The 13545-nt window shown below is 37.1% G+C and overlaps 1 protein-coding gene across 20 annotated transcripts in view; it reads left to right on the top strand.

Moving 5' to 3' along the window:
- Positions 1-13545, top strand: part of NRXN1 (neurexin 1) — a 676327-nt gene that overhangs the window by 273391 nt on the left and 389391 nt on the right. For all 20 annotated transcript variants that reach the window (XM_077781934.2, XM_085577079.1, XM_085577093.1 and 17 more), the window contains 2 exons: positions 579-1017; positions 9854-10237. In XM_077781934.2, coding sequence (XP_077638060.1) covers positions 579-1017; positions 9854-10237 — 823 coding nt within the window. The remainder of the gene's footprint in view (positions 1-578; positions 1018-9853; positions 10238-13545) is intronic.

Raw genomic sequence — 13545 nt, forward strand, 5'->3', positions numbered from 1 at the left:
TTGGGATTTTTTTTTCATAAAATTGAACAGGCTCAAAGGTTTTCCTGGTTTTGATCTGTTATGATATTGGTTTGTCTATCTTACATAGCCTCATGAATTCCATGAATGTTACTACTCCTCAGCCCCAAGGACAAACTGAAAAGATGTTAAATTATGAAGTGTATGACCTTGGTACATTTTCTGTACATGAGCAGAAGAGTTAAGACAGTGACAAAGGGTTTAGAGGAAGAAGAAATCTAACATTTCTTTGTAATAGCAGAGTGGCTGTGCAGAAAAGGCTTTTAAGTAATCAAGGCCACACAAGCTAATTTGCAACTCATAGTATAAATTATGTGTAGATTCTTTCAGATTGTTAGAATTAACTCCAGGGATATTTTTAGAGCAACTTTGTTTGGTTTAATGAAAACAATTATTAAATCTTTAGTCAATGAAAATAGTTATTTCATCTTGTTTGTATGTAAATTATCATATTCATATATCATCACCATTATCCTCTAAATAATGTGCCTATTCAAGACTGTGTCTGTTTGGTTAAAATGCTCAGGTTTCTCTGAATAACTTCTCTGCTTTGCTTGCAGGTTGTATATAAAAATAATGATGTCAGGTTGGAGCTGTCTCGGCTTGCCAAGCAAGGGGATCCTAAAATGAAGATTCATGGGGTTGTAGCATTTAAATGTGAGAATGTTGCAACCTTAGATCCAATCACATTTGAAACACCGGAGTCTTTCATCTCTCTGCCAAAGTGGAATGCCAAGAAAACAGGCTCAATATCATTCGACTTTCGTACAACTGAGCCAAATGGCCTGATTCTTTTCAGTCATGGGAAACCAAGACACCAAAAAGATGCCAAACATCCACAGATGGTGAAGGTTGATTTTTTTGCCATTGAGATGCTTGATGGCCACCTCTACCTACTGTTAGACATGGGATCAGGTACTATAAAAATAAAAGCCTTGCAGAAGAAGGTGAATGATGGTGAATGGTACCATGTGGATTTTCAGCGGGATGGGCGGTCCGGTAAGTTCCTTTTGTCTGCATTCAGAATAGCTTTTCCTGCTGTATCTGAGAGAATACTGGGTACATACTGATGTTGCCACAATTTGAGTTGAGCATCATCAGAAAAAGAAGGAAATTACAACAAGTCATTACTATCAGGTGCCATAATACAATAATTTGCTGAGTAAAATATCTTATATCTTTCCATTATTGGAAAATCAAGTACTTAATCTTGCAAGTAAGTGTGTTGTGTGCTCGAAAAACCAACAATAATCTCTCTCTGTGCTTGCTTACATCAAATAGCTGAAGTGGCAAGTTTCAGCAGTGAAAATAAAGCAAAAAAGGTATTACTGACAATCTCCAACACAGGGAATAGCTGCCCCCCAGAAACAACACAGATCTCCCAATCATGTCAGCAGATCTCCGTGTACTTAAATGATATTCTAATAAATGGCTAACAGCACATGTCAGCAGAAATGAAAATAATTGACTTGCAGCATTCTATCGGTGTGATTCATATTCTGGAATAGTTTACTCAAAAATGATCTCACTGAAAAGTGGTAAAAATAAAGAATTCATGAACTCTTCCTCATGCCACTGGAATGTATTATGGCTTAAAGTGCATTTATCCAGTGAAACTGTCAATGTGTATCAGCTCATCTCATCTTGACTATGTATCTTAAGCAAATAATCAATATACATCCATTTAAGGAGAGCTCTCTTCTACAGTGACTTTCCTGCACTTCATGCTAGGATTTGAGGAGGAAGAGTGCAGGGAATGTACTGAGTCTTTAATTCGGTCCTGAAAATTTTCTGATTAATATCAGTATTGAACCTGAAGTTTATGTAGGCTCTAAAATTAGGTGTTGAAAAATTTAATTACACTTCTTTTGAATTTGTGGGATTTCCTCCACTTTCTTCCCTTCCCTTTCAATAGCTTGCATTTATAATTTCTTTATGAAACTTAATCACCAAAAAGCTATCATTATATGATTTAACTCCTTACTACACACAAATCAAATTTCAGATAAAGTAAATTTTAGGTGCAGGTTTAAATTGAAGATTTCTGTCAAATCCATGCTGAAATCCACTTGCACTATGATTATGAAAAATAATTATTTGATTACTGGGCAGTGCAGCTTCAAATTCTAATGGTACCAACCTTGATTTTCTTATTATGTCAGTTGCTCATTTAGATTTCTCAAGGTTAAATAAACCTACCAAACAAGAACAAACAAAACTCAACCAAACAAAAACAAACAAAAAAAAATCAAGGGAAAAAACCCTAACTGAACAACAAAACATAACTTCTCAAAATCCTCAATTGGAATTGAATATCCAGCAGTTATATTATTTATACTACAGTTTTCATTTCAGACTTTTTTCTTAAGTGCTGTTTCAGTGATTCATATGAGGCAGTAAATCCTGTAATAATCATGCCTGTGGGACTGCTGAAAGCAAAGTTTATTCTTACATCCAAAGCCAACACATCTATAAAGGAATAAGTGCATAGCAATTGTTTACATTTGAAGATAAGTTCTGCCCTTTCATTGCTTCACAAAACACATCTCACAAGAGCCATTAAGAGCTTAGGGCATACTTTAATTCTTTAAAACTGTTGATGGACATCAGGAAGAATTTAGAGTAATTTCAGGAAGCAAAACCTGCCTGGTGATCAGGATTGCATATTATTTTTTAAGTAGAATTATAAATAATCAAATTAATCCATCTGATGATTTTCCTGTGACCAAGATAGGTGAAATTTATGCAACCTCCCCACCCCATCACTGTTGAAAACTAATCATATTACCTATTAACTCGGAGACATTGAACTATTACCATGAATACTGAATAAAAATATGCAGGCTTATGGATTGGCAAACAGAATTTTAACTGCAATCTGTAATAGAACCAAAGTTTTTCTGTTGTTCAAACACTTAGAAAAATAGTTTATAGTAGAAGAAATACCAATAACACTGGCAATGCTTTTGTTTGTCTTGATGGTAAGATTAAAATTATTAGAGAGATGCCTCAGCCTAAATTAAGGTGCAAATGAGACCGTGTGCCAAAGTAAAAAAATACAAATTCTATGCAACAGTAAATGTGATATAGAGGGAAATAGGAAGAAATAGTAACAAGGGGTGTGTGTGGGGAGGTGCACACTCAATTCTGACTGGGCCCTGGCTTGCCTAACGTTATCCCTATCACCCTGTACAATTTTTCTGTATTCCACCAAAGCCACCTGTCTTCATTTCCACCTTCTGAAAGCTCTTTCCCATTGGACTCCACTGAGCAGTGCCTTGAAGAAGCCAAACTCTGCTCTCCAGAAGTCCAGGACAGTGAGTTTGCTGTGTGCCCTCCTCGCTGTCCTGAGTATCTCATCCCTCTCCACCTCGTGGTCAGGTTATGCATGTTGGTGTGTTTTACCCATAAAGAATAAAATTCACTTTACCATTTCAGGATGCTTTTTGGTTTCTTTTCTCTAGCCCAGACCAAACATATTGGAAATCACATGAATAGGATTCCTTTTCACTGGCTTTCCTTCAGAATTGTTATATAACTGAATGAATATGCCTTGTATAGGAAAAAAATGTGCTTTTCTGAGACTTTCTTGTTGCCATTGACAGCATATTTCCCTAGCTATCAAACATAAAGGAAGATATTCTTCTGTTAATGATTAAGTAGCTCAAAAGAACTTTTATTTTTTTTTTCTTTAAATTAAGTTTAGTGTCTTTCAACCTTTTACTCCTAGACTTCAAATCCAAAGCACAGTGGTTCTCTCCTTTAGAAGAATGTTGTGACATTTCTCAAGGAGCTTTGCTAATTTCCTTGACTTTCATATTAGCTGGATCAGCAAGTACTAGATTTATTTCTCATTCCCTGCTCTCTTCCATACTCTCAGTCACAGTGAGCATCCACTCTAAACTACTGACTTTGCTTGTCTGAGACTGCAATGGAGGGGGAAGGGAGGTGTAAGGAATGAGAACACGTTTTTAAATTGTAATCATCCAGGCCCCATTCACTAGTAATTCTGTCAATCCACTCAGATCTTGAGAGATTACAAGAAAGAGGGAAGATATGGTGCCTTTTAATTTCCTTTTGCTGAAAGAAGTTTTGACCTGTTATTCTTGTTTTCACCCTAGAAACCCATTCTGTTTCCTGTAAGATTTACTCTGAGTGCTTTCTTGCCTAAAAAACATCATTGGTAGGATGGAGTTCTGAGACCATATTTAGTTAACATTTAAGGCTTAAGTAAAGAGAAATATTCATAAGATATTCTCCTTTGGTCCATCCTTCTAGGTGTGCAGCTACCAACTGCTGTGTCCTGAGTTCCCCTCAGTACTCCTGAGCTGTACAATCTTGAATTTCTGGGAAGGACCACAGCTTCAGAGCTGTCCCTTATGTGCCCTGTCTTGGCCATGGACTGCATGCTGTGGTTACAGTCCTCATCACAGCTATTATATTGTCTTTTAGCAAAGAAGATGTATTTAGAATTAAAACCCTGCTCTGGTTTTTCAATGTTTCTTAAGCAGATGTTTTTCACAGGCACAAAAAGCAACTAATATAGGCCATGTCAAGTAAGCAGAGAGATCAGAACAGTTGCAGTAGCTGCACTTAAAATCTTCATATTTAACTGATCAGGAGAGAGACAAGATTTAGAAATATGATTATGTTTCCTATGACAAATTTTAGGAAAAATTAAAACTCTGAGATAATGAATATGATTAGAGAGGCTCATTAAGTCATACCTAAGGGGGGAAGTGTTTACCTGTTCTGCTCTTAACAGTACTGCAACCTCTGCAGAAAAGAAGAATTAGGGAAAAAAAACCCACAAACCCAAACTAAATAAAAAACAACCATGAAGCAGCTGTAAAGGTCTTTGCTCACATTGTTTCTTGTAACACAGTAGGCATAGGTTTAATATCTGACTTCTCAGACTTGTGTTCTTTAATTTTTAAAAAAAAAACTCTTTGCCATATGCAAAGATAACTGTGCTTTTTTTTTTTTTTTTTTTTTTTTGCTAAACCACCATTCATCCTTTGGAAACCACCATTACATAGTGAATTCAGGGAGGAAACTTGCTCTTCTTGTCAACCTTCAATTGTGTAGGGCAACCTAAAGCATAATGTATCAGCATCTATTTGTAAGTAGGTAGCATTTAAGGGTTGAGCCACTGAAATTTTGAACTAAAGTTAGTTTCAGCTTAAACATCAGAAATGATTTCTGGAGTATGTAATTAGAGCATAACTATAATCAACATCTCACTGTAAGTACTGCTTTGTGATGCCTATTACATGTGTTGTTGTTGAAGGTTCTTTTTTTTTTTACATGTACTCTTCTACATATTACTTCCCACATCTTTTTAACCTTTTAAGAACAACCAGATTTATGTGTTCCAGATTTACACATTCTATTTATTTCAACAGATGTTAATAGTTTTCATACTTGAGAGGATGGGTTTCTACTGCATTTTAATGAATATTCTTTCAATGATCTGCAGCTTTCTTGGCTGATCTGCATCTTTCCCAGAGTCCAATATAAAATATAACCAACACTCGGCTGAGTGGCACAATAGGCTTCTCTGTAATCCTGAATATATTTTCCATTTCGCTCACCTGTTGTTATTGTTGACTTACATTTTTGACTCGTCCTTTGAAGGACTTCTCACTAATCAGTTATCCTTTTAAGTCAATAATTCTTGCTGAAAACCATAACTTCATTAGTTTTTCTCAAACTGCTTTACCAATACAGAAAAAAGTCTCTGAATGTTAAATTGTACTGTGTTCTCAGGTGAAATGCTGCAGAAACAAAACAGCTATTAGCCATTACAGGACACTTAAATGTATGTCCAATTTCTAGAGATAAGAAATGCTACTTGATTTTAGAATCTGAAGCTAGATCATGAATTCCCATTTTAAATAAGTCACCCCACACCTTCTTGTCTTTGTTATTCCCTTTTACTTTCAGGCAGGACAAACCACATGTTGTCAGCATTCCTCCACTGCTTTCTTATTCTGATAGAAATACAAAAATTATTTCTTACTTTGAGTCTTAGAAAACTTTGCACAGAAGCTGTTTGTTTCCTGGAAGACATTATGACTTTTTTCAAAACTGTGATATCACTACTTATCTGGTTCTAAGTGCTGTAATAAAAAGGTGGAAGTTTAAGGATGGTTCTTACTCTAGAAATGCTACAATTTAAAGTTATCATTTTCTCTCTCTCTTGAGCATCCAGTCCTCTTCTGAATCTGCTGCTTTCTCATAAAATCTGTTGTCTCTGGGTTATTTTGTTAAACAAGATATGTCCCATTCTTTCCTCTGGTAAAATTTGACAATTCTGTCTTGAATATGACATTTATTATTTCTACAAGGAAATTTATTAACCCTTTTTGTGCTTACTACATTTGCATGCTCTGTTAGTTTCCCTTTCTTCCTCTACGGAAAGTGATGCTCCTTCACATTCATGAGCAGAAACATCTGAAAGGGTTGGAGCACACTGGTTATTTACCAAAACAATTCTTTTTAATCTGTCTGTAATTCCCAGAGAAAGTAGAATTGAAGTCTATCAAAGGCTTCACAGTCCCAAATTTATGTGGCAGCCTTTCCCTTTGTTATGAGGTCCAACTTGAGACATTTTCAGAACTCAGAAAGTTTCCCTCAAGAAAGATAATAGACTTAAAAAAAAAAGAAAAACTAAAACACCAATAAGCCACGGGAAAACAAACAAAACCAAACTCCTGCAATAAACAAGAAAACGTAGGAAAAAAAAAATCACACACCCTCCTCCCCCATCAAAAACACACCAAGATGAAACAGCATGTGCTACCACTTCTGTCTCAGCTCTGGGTGCACTGTGAATCCAAAGGTGCTGATGGAACCATTGTTTATTTTCTGTTGGCCAAGGTTCTGTGAACTTGAGTTCTGCATTTTGTTGTAGGATGCTTCAAAGGCTCTGTAATTTTTTTCTGTATTTTGGAATATTTTTATGTTCCCTTATTTTACTTGGATTTTTCTTTTTTCAGCTGTGTTTACAAAGCAATTAGTGAGTAAAGTTTGTGCTGTCTGTCAGAGACATAAAAGGTAGTTTGGATATCATCAGCAGTGATGGCTGTGTAGTTGCCTGTCATGTTTTTCTACCCACAGCCATTATGTGCCACGATTGCAAGGTTTCAGATAAGGTTTCAGAGGATTTCTCACACAGAGTATTTTATGGGGTTTCATGTCTTTTACCTGGGAAGGTAAAAAGTTCATTTCTTTAGGAAGCTGTTGACATCTATTCAAAATAATACTTAAGCTTTCTTCAGAGTAATCCTTTATGACACAGAGGAGAAAAATTTCCTGCTTCAATCTATCACTTTACAGTCACCAGTTTCCCTTATCATTCACCTTCCTAAGCCTTCTGTGCTTTCAAATCTTCCACTTGGAGCACCGAGTAGCAGCTATACTAGCAGAAATTTATCTGTCTCCTTCTGTGAGCTGAAGGTAATCATGGCATAGTAGATTTTTTTTTTTTAATAGAAAAGGAGTTCTTAGGGTTCTTTGTTAACGTCTTGAAAACATGAACATTTTTGTCCAGCAGAAAGCAGCACTGTTCACATGCTGGAGCTTGCTGTTGGAGGCTGCAGCTGAGTTAACTTGTGTGGGTGCAAGAGTGGGTGCTGCCTGAACATGGGTTTAGAGTGTTTGCTCCTAAATTAGCCTGTACATCAACAGATGGCAGCAAGCAACAATAGCAGTAAAAAACACTGTGAGGACAAGTAAAATTTATATTTACAGTGTCGCTAATGTCTCTAGAGAAGAAAAGATCTGTTGCCTGTTAGCCATCCTTCTTGATACCCTAGGATGCTCTCTGAAAAGTCTCTCTTGGTTTGGCAGGTTATTCACAGGTGTCCTTGTTTGACTTGGATGATTAATCAAATCTCAAAATGCTTATGCTTGCATACCTAAGGTCAAACATAGCAAGCATTCCATATGAGTGGCAAATTCTGATTCTAGAAGCTGAGAAGCAACAACAAATTTTTAAAGTTAGCAAACCATAATGGTCTTAGTAGTTTTAAACAGATGGAAGTTTGGAAGAAAAAGTATCTTGTTTCAGCATGTCTATTTCTTTCTTACTTTCTTGGAAGTTCACTTTTATATCTATGGGATTATTCAACTGCCACAGAAAACATTTCTTAGAATACATAAAAGGGAAAACTGACCACATCCTCACTTTTTAAACATGCTTATAAAGATGAAAAACTGCTGTGCAAGCCTTTGTTTTGTCTTGGTAGTTCTCTTCTGACAGCAAGGAGACTGTTTCTAAAATCCATATCTCAAGTCTCACATGGAGTTGGACCTCCTGTAACCTTTATCCCAAACAGCTTTTATTAATGATCCAAATTCTTTAGATATTCATTCTGTCAATGTTGTTGAAGTTAACCTACTGAACCAACAATAGAACAGAAAAGATATAGCTTCCACAGGAGTCCATTGCTAAAAGAGAAGGCTAAATTTTAGGCTGTACTCAAGTAAGAGAACGATCTTTTTCTGACCTGCCTTTGTTTGCTTAAAACTCACATTTTAGTATGTATGCTGTGTAAAGTGTGAATTTTTTCTTATGCACAACTCCTACCACAGTGGAAGCATTTTTAGTAATCAGTGTTATCTTCTGGAATCTGTTTCAGGCTAACAGTGGAGATGGTGAATCATGTTCAATTTGTATATATATGTATGCTAAATTCATCATGGTGAATGCAATTCTTCAGTGTCTTGTTACCAATAAACACTTTCAGTGTTATGCCCAGCAGAGAACAGTGCAGCATGATATGACTGGTCATCAGAATAATTTTGTGACCTATATAATATTTTGATTTACATTTTGTTTGCTTTTGTACCCACATAGAGTGATAAGGAATCACTTCTGTGAAGGATTGACATGATTTTTTTTTTTTTTGCCAAGTGATTTTACTTAGAAATAAAATTAAAATTGGTTGGCATAAGTATGCTCTGTGACTGCATGTACTAAATTTGTTTTTCTGCTTATTCAAATTGTAGGTGTTGCATACCTCATTATTTTAAAGAAAGTGCCACCAAAAAAAGGTTCTTTGCTGATGATTAGATTTTGTTTGTTCAGACACTTCATAAAAAGAGCTCTATTTTAGGTTCAATTTTGTTTATTAAATTTTTAGACTAAAATGGAAAAGATATTTCTGGTTTCCTGAAGGTCTGCATACATTTTCTCTCCCTCTCATTTTTACATGCACACATTTTGAGATAAATATCAGAGGCATTGATTTTCCCTCCAGGACCACATCTCTTCCTTCTTAATGATTGCCTGCCTGGCAGCTGATGAGAGCATTTTCCTTCTGCACTTAAAGAAACAAAGTCTTATCCAAAGCCTACTGGAAGTGATGAGAGTCTTTTAAAATACTGTGTCTTTGGGCCCAAACCAAAGACTCAGGTTTGCCTCCCAGGTTGCAACCTATCAACACAACCCTGACTTAAGGCTTTGAAATACATATGAGGGAGTGAAGATATTTTTGTTGTTGTTGCACAAAGAGGATGTTCCTGAAAATAACTATGAATTTCATTCCTCCTGTACCTAGGAGATGGGTAAGGGGATTTTGACTAGGATTTTTCCTGTTGTGTTCATGCAGTGTTGTGCATAAAGGATTTTTAGATCATTAACTTCCGGACTACATTGCAATTGAAATACAGAAGTGTATTTATTGTTCTACAGCTGTAGAAATACAAATACCTCTGCATCACTTACAGCTGTTTGCCAGGAGATAATGTGACATGTAGATGAATGAGTAAAAAGAAGCAGTGCCAAAATCAAATATCTTGAAAATCACACTTTAAATTGTCTTTTCAGGGACGATATCTGTGAACACATTACGTACTCCATACACCGCACCAGGAGAAAGTGAAATCCTTGACTTGGATGATGACTTGTATCTTGGAGGCTTACCAGAAAATAAAGCAGGCCTGGTCTTCCCAACAGAAGTGTGGACAGCACTCCTCAATTATGGATACGTCGGCTGCATTCGAGATTTATTTATTGATGGTCAAAGCAAAGATATTCGACAGATGGCTGAAATTCAAAGCACAGCTGGAGTAAAACCCTCATGCTCAAGAGAAACTGCAAAGCCTTGCCTTAGCAACCCCTGTAAGAACAATGGTGTGTGCAGGGATGGGTGGAACAGATATGTGTGTGATTGCTCTGGCACGGGGTACCTTGGCAGATCATGCGAAAGAGGTAGGTTCTGTGAGATGACTGCACTTCTGCTTTTATATATTTAAAAAAAAAAAGTACTGCTATAAAATAAATAATATCCTGTACAATGATTAAAAATGGTAAGCTATCATTAACTGTCCTGAGGTAAAAAAAGAATCACTGATTTCTCTTGATGTGAGATAGAATCCTGCTCTAGAGTCACAAAGCAGCAATTCTGGAGGAAAGATCTTAGAGGAGACTCTAAGGTGCATGAAAAAGTATTAAGTGGCTATTACAGAGTCAGTACTGCTGAATAGCTGTTAGAAAATGCCTCCTTTTGTGTCTCGTCATACATTGCTGAGCTTTGAAAAGCTTTGTGAAAGCAATTTTGAATATTATTGCATTGCTATGATGCCTTGAAGTGGCTACCTAGAACACAGGCTAGACAAAGTTAAGAGAATAAAGTGGGTATTTGTTAAATACCCTCAATAGATACACCTTGGGCAGAGTAAAAGCCTCCCAGAGGCCACATCCAAGATGGACCATGGTCACAAGTTTTTCAGACAGATATAAGTTTTGTCCATATACATATCGGGACTTAATCCTCCAAATGCAGCTTCAGATAATGAAGTCATATACCCCAGTTTGCATCCCCCAATTCACCTTTGTTAATGCTTTTCAGGGCCTGAGGCTGTAGGGTGTCCTTGGATTCCAGGCCCAGGGGAATTGTTTTGTCTGGTCTAAAATCTTAAGGCATCAGCTAAATTGTCATATTTCAGTTCCAAACTGAGGTCTTAATCTCTGCCTATTTAAGTCAATAGTAGTATATAATTAAATTTGCTTTTGAATTCCATAGCATCACTTAAATCCATGGAGAGAATTTCACACATGAGCCAAAAAAAAGTGTCAATAAAAAATAATATTTTTTACTTATCTCTTTTTGAAAAGATACAAGTACCCAAGGAAACTGTCTAAAGTTACCTAAAATCTGAGTATTCCTCTTGCCTAGAAAAGGTAACAGTGAAGGTGACAAACTCTATTTAATTGAAAAGGCGAATAGTGTAAAGGATGGCAGATGTTGAGGTTAGTTAATAAATAGAAAACCCTGTAATTTAAAATTGCAGTGTGGTAATGAAATATTTTAAGGAGGTAAACAATAAAAAGAAATGTATTTAATATTTAAGGTTTTAATTTTTATTCTTATTGGAATAGAAAGCATTTCAATAGCAGGAGTTGTATTTTTTTCATCTCACAGTTGACACGGTATTTTCTTTGGATTTGTCTTCAACCTGAAATCTAAACCTTAAATTTATTGACTGAAAATTCTTTTCATCTAATTTGATTAATTTTTCGAGTTAATCAGATAAAAAATGTGCTATTTAGAATTAAAGCCTGAATAAACGTTTTAAGTTGTACGTCAGTAGATAAGTACATTTATGTAGTACGGTTACTCCATATACCATCATTTGCAGGACGATTCTCTCAGATTCTTCAGCGGGGTTTCTGTTCCGGCTGTCGATGCCTTTGGCTGATGTCCAGCTGCGCTGAGCTCTCCGGGCTGCTGCTGGCGGCGCAGAGGGATGCCGGCGCTGTTCCGCGCATCCCGCAGCCCTCGGTTAGACATGGCTGGTGTACCACCCTGTGGCCAAACCCGCCTATTACACAGGGGCTCCAGCCAGAGCCGCACTTGCGTTTTATTTCCAGGGAAAAGCCAGGAAACATGTGCCTTAGAGACATAAACACAGCCAGATCTGCAAAGAAAGGAAAGCGGGCATCACCGCAGCAGCTTTCCATACTCGCGTTGGACAGGTGGTGATGTTTTATAAAGAAACGTTTGCCTCTTATTTCCCATGCCTTATTTTCAAGCATTGTCCAGCTTAAGGCTTTGTTTTCCCGGTGCATTCCTGATGTTTCCCCCCTCGCCCCCTCAGCCCCTAAATTATCAGGCTAGCCCAGAGATCCGAGGCTTTGAGGGGAGGAATATCAGGAGATGGCAAAGATTTCCACAAGAGGCTCTTACCTCAACATATGTTGGTGCAGCTCTCTTTATTCTGTGATGTCCAAGGGAAAGAGCGGGGCAAAAGAGAACAAACAGGAAATGTCGGGGGTTTATCTAGGCTTTGGACAGGGAGGGCTTCCCTGGCTCTCCGCCAACCCTGTCGGGGCAGGAAGGAGGGCTCCAGGGTTATCTGATCAGAGGCACAGGGTCCCGGGGAAGGGGGAAAAGGCATGTCCGAGGCGCGATGTAACGCGTTCCCCTGGTGGGAATGGTGGTACTGGAATGGTGCTGCTGGCTCCTCCACAGCAACATTTGGTTCTTGTCCAACAGAAATATGTGTGGCACTTCAGCACTATGAGATCATCTCCTGCTCTTGGGTTTCCCTGTTTCCCTCTCTAGAGGGAACTGCTCTGAAAGGAGATCTCTTCTCAGTAATATTCATATCCCAAGTGGTCATGCATTAATAAGATTATAGCTTTTGGGATTCTGAAAGCGTCGTGCTGGCATCCTACCACACAAAGTTATTATAACTACAGCCTATGTGTAGGAGCTGATAAACTTTTGTATTTGGTGATATAAGCAGCACATTTACAATTGTTCAATCTAATTTAAATAAAAGGGGAACACACTCATTTCAACAAACAATACAGATTCACAAAGAAAGCTTTAGAATAAAATACTGGAGATTAAACAATTAGAATATGTAACATTAAGGGGTCTTAACTAAAAAAAAAAAAAAATGCAGAGCTGCTTTTTACTGCCATTTTTTTTCTTTTCATATTATTTCACCTGAATTAGGCATGCTAACATCCACACATGGATATTTAGTATATGATACAGAACCTGAAATAATTTCAGCGCATTAGTGCACAAAACCCCTGGAACACCACTCTGGTCTATTTTAATTTGTGTATACTTAAAATTATATATGTATATGTACACACACGTATATTTATAGCCACATGCATTTTATCCTGTTGCAAGTTATAGTTGATTTTATTCTTGGTTTTCAGTAAGGTTAAACATCTGCATAATCTGTGAAAACTCTATGAGAACTCTAGCAGATGGATTGACAGACGTCACAGCAATATAATTTGGTGTCCTCGCTTACTTTGTGGATCACTGAGTGACTGCCTCTTGGCAAAACCTTTTGCAGGTGTATTCTTTTGACTGGATCAATAAAGTCATCAAACAGGGATATGAAAAAGTAAGCATGCAAACAAAGGTTTATGAAGGTGACATTTCTGAAAAGAAAATCTGTTTAAAGTAGAGTATGTGTAGATGTCCATATTGTGCAAGCACAGACCCCTACATACACATATGCACATTAAAGAAACGTAGCTTTCATTTC

This window comes from Lonchura striata, chromosome 3 (assembly GCF_050655825.1).
Source record: "Lonchura striata isolate lonStrDom1 chromosome 3, ASM5065582v1, whole genome shotgun sequence".
Taxonomy (NCBI): Eukaryota; Metazoa; Chordata; class Aves; order Passeriformes; family Estrildidae; genus Lonchura; species Lonchura striata.